Source organism: Lycium ferocissimum, chromosome 6 (assembly GCF_029784015.1).
Source record: "Lycium ferocissimum isolate CSIRO_LF1 chromosome 6, AGI_CSIRO_Lferr_CH_V1, whole genome shotgun sequence".
NCBI classification, from domain to species: domain Eukaryota; kingdom Viridiplantae; phylum Streptophyta; class Magnoliopsida; order Solanales; family Solanaceae; genus Lycium; species Lycium ferocissimum.
In genome coordinates, this window is record NC_081347.1 from 68,759,712 (window position 1) to 68,762,363 (window position 2,652).

Genomic DNA, 2,652 nt, shown 5'->3' on the forward strand with positions numbered 1-2,652 from the left:
TTGATGCTATTTTAACACTATATTAATAATTGAATACATCATATTAGAGTCTCCATCCATTATACACATGATCCAAAGATCTTTAGAACAAGTAATGGTCCTCCTTGGAGCAAAGTTGTGCTTTGAGAACATTAGCTAATTGTCAGACTTATTGGCTGTGTATAATGGATGAGGACTCTAATATGATGTAATCAAGTGTTAATATAGTGTTAAAATAGCATCAAGTCTTTTTATTTAATTTAATTATAGCCTTTTTGGGCAAATATTTGATGATTAAGGATCATTACTTATTCTAAAGCTCTTTGGATCATGTGTATAATGGATGGGGACCCTAACAACAATAATAATAATCAAGTGTTAATATAGTGTTAAAATAGCATCAAGTCTTTTTATTTATTTTATTTTATTTAATTATAGCCTTTTTAGGCAAATATTTGATGATTAAGGACCAGTACTTGTTCTAAAGATCTTTGGATCATGTGTATAATGAATGGGAATAATAATAATAATAATAATAATAATAATAATAATAATAATAATAATAATAATAATAATAATAATAATAATAATAATAATAATAATCAAGTGTTAATATAGTGTTAAAATAGCATCAAGTCTTTTTATTTATTTTATTTTATTTAATTAAAGCCTTTTTAGGCAAATAGTGGCCTGGTTTATATATCAATTGCTATTTGGACTTAGGATGTATGATGAATTATTAAGAATATGAAGCAAATTTTATTTATATGAGTTTGCGTATAAATCTTAATCATAGTCTATAATAATAATCACGTCTATAATAAAAATTCAATACATACTCACAGTCGATAATCATAAAGATTAACTCAAGTCTATAATAAACAAAAGCACATTAAAATCCACAGAGCAACAACACAGTTAAATAACCTTGTCATAAATTACTACTTACAAAAATTTGCCCGTCCAAATTCACAAGGCAACAACACAGTTGTCATAAATTGTTTGTTAAAGTAAAAAACAGTTAAAACTAAGCAATAAAATTGTTTGTTATCATCCACCACACACAAATTAATTATTATATCCACCACATCCAAATTAATTTCCTCGACAACAGTCGACACAGCTTTGTCATCGTCAAACTCAACATTAGCTTCATCATTAGGGACTTCTTTTTCATTCTCAGCTTTATCATTGGGGACTTCTTTTTCTACCTCAAATTCAGCAGCAGGGACTTCTTTATCCTTCTCTCCTTCAACAGCAGGGATCTCGACTTTAGCAGCAGGGACTTCTTTTTCATTCGCAACTTCAGCAACAGACTCCTCCTCAACTTCAGTAGCAGATATAGTAGCAGGGAGATCTTGAGCATTTGGCACATCGACATGTCGAGCAATTGGCTGATCAACATCAACCTCAACCTCACCAGCAACTTCAATGAGAGTCTCCTTCTCGCTCTTTCTAATTCTTTCCCCCTCAACATAAGAGACAAGAACCTTCAAAGACTCCTCAATCTTCTCCACATGCTGCTTCAGTTGCTCATGCTCCACCTGCCCACTTGGTGCAACACGACCCATAGATGTCCCAACACCAATATTATCTTTTGCGGCTGAATTACCACCGAGATCTTCCGGATGATTATCCTTGGCGTCTTGAGTATAGTCCTTATCAAAATGCTCCATGGACTCCTTCCCCTTCCTATTAGAAGCCTTCGAGGAATTTTTTGGTGTAATCAAAACAATCACGCCTTCAAGTTCACGCTCCAACTCATCAATGATTGGGTCATTATTTTCATCATCATATGGCAACAGATTTTTCATGTAATCTCGCTCCAACTCATGCACTGTAGGGATGAGGTAAGGGTGCACCATCTACAAATAAAGAAAACATTAACATTAAGCTTATCTTTTTGCCAAAAAATTAATAATAGACTCCAAATTTATACCTTGATAAGTCTAGCTCTCTTAAATGGATCTCCTTCAGAAAATCGCTCCATTTTCTTCGTGTGCCACCTAAGAATCCTAGGAATAGGGAAATGAACCTCATCTGATTTCCCAGCATTCCTTCCAAGTGCAGGAAAAGCTTCATATGCCCAGACCTGTAATCACATAAATAAAAACTGAGTGAAAAATAAACAAGGCACAGTCTATACTCTACTGCACCAATGGTCTATAATATTTACCATAAATGCCTAGAGGAAGCCATAGAGAGCATATGATGCAACCCTTTTCTCCGCGTGTACTTGGTGGTGCTTGGGAATGTCTATCTTGTTCTTTAAGTAGTCCAAAGTGAGTTCAAATGATTCCTTTCCTCAAGGATAGCTACTGAAGAACTCCAAATCGTCTGCCATTTTTATCATGTCATGATCCACACCCCTCGACACATCTTTGGCAAGCAATATTGTGTGCGAAACCACACTAGACAACATTTGAGCTTTTCCTCTTTGGTCGGCTTAGGCCCTACGATCACCGCCAATAACTGCAAAGTAAATCTTTCTATCGCGACAAACTTTTATACGAGAATCGTCGCCCCTTTCTTAAGTGTCCTTTCCTCTCTAGTTCGGGTGGGATATGATCCACAGTTTAGACCGGTGATCAAAGCAAACTCATTCAAGCCAAAACACACGGGCTTGTCATTCACCAAGAACCATATCTCGCCTTCTTCTTATGAACCACATGA

The 2,652-nt window shown here is 35.2% G+C and overlaps 1 protein-coding gene across 1 annotated transcript; it reads right to left on the reverse strand.

Moving 5' to 3' along the window:
• Positions 1–877: 877 nt before the first annotated feature.
• LOC132060960 (uncharacterized) lies at positions 878–2,428 on the reverse strand. Its single transcript, XM_059453852.1, has 3 exons — positions 2,156–2,428; positions 1,919–2,071; positions 878–1,844 (listed from the first exon to the last, which is right to left on the reverse strand). Exons 1-3 carry the CDS (start codon positions 2,156–2,158, stop codon positions 921–923), a joined length of 1,080 nt encoding a protein of 359 aa, XP_059309835.1. The 5' UTR covers positions 2,159–2,428; the 3' UTR covers positions 878–920.
• Between the last annotated feature and the right edge of the window lie 224 nt (positions 2,429–2,652).

Coding starts and splice junctions, on each gene's coding strand:
- LOC132060960 (XM_059453852.1), bottom strand. Junction 1,845..1,918: donor AGAGAGCTAGACTTATCAAG/GTATAAATTTGG, acceptor CTTTATTTGTAG/ATGGTGCACCCTTACCTCAT.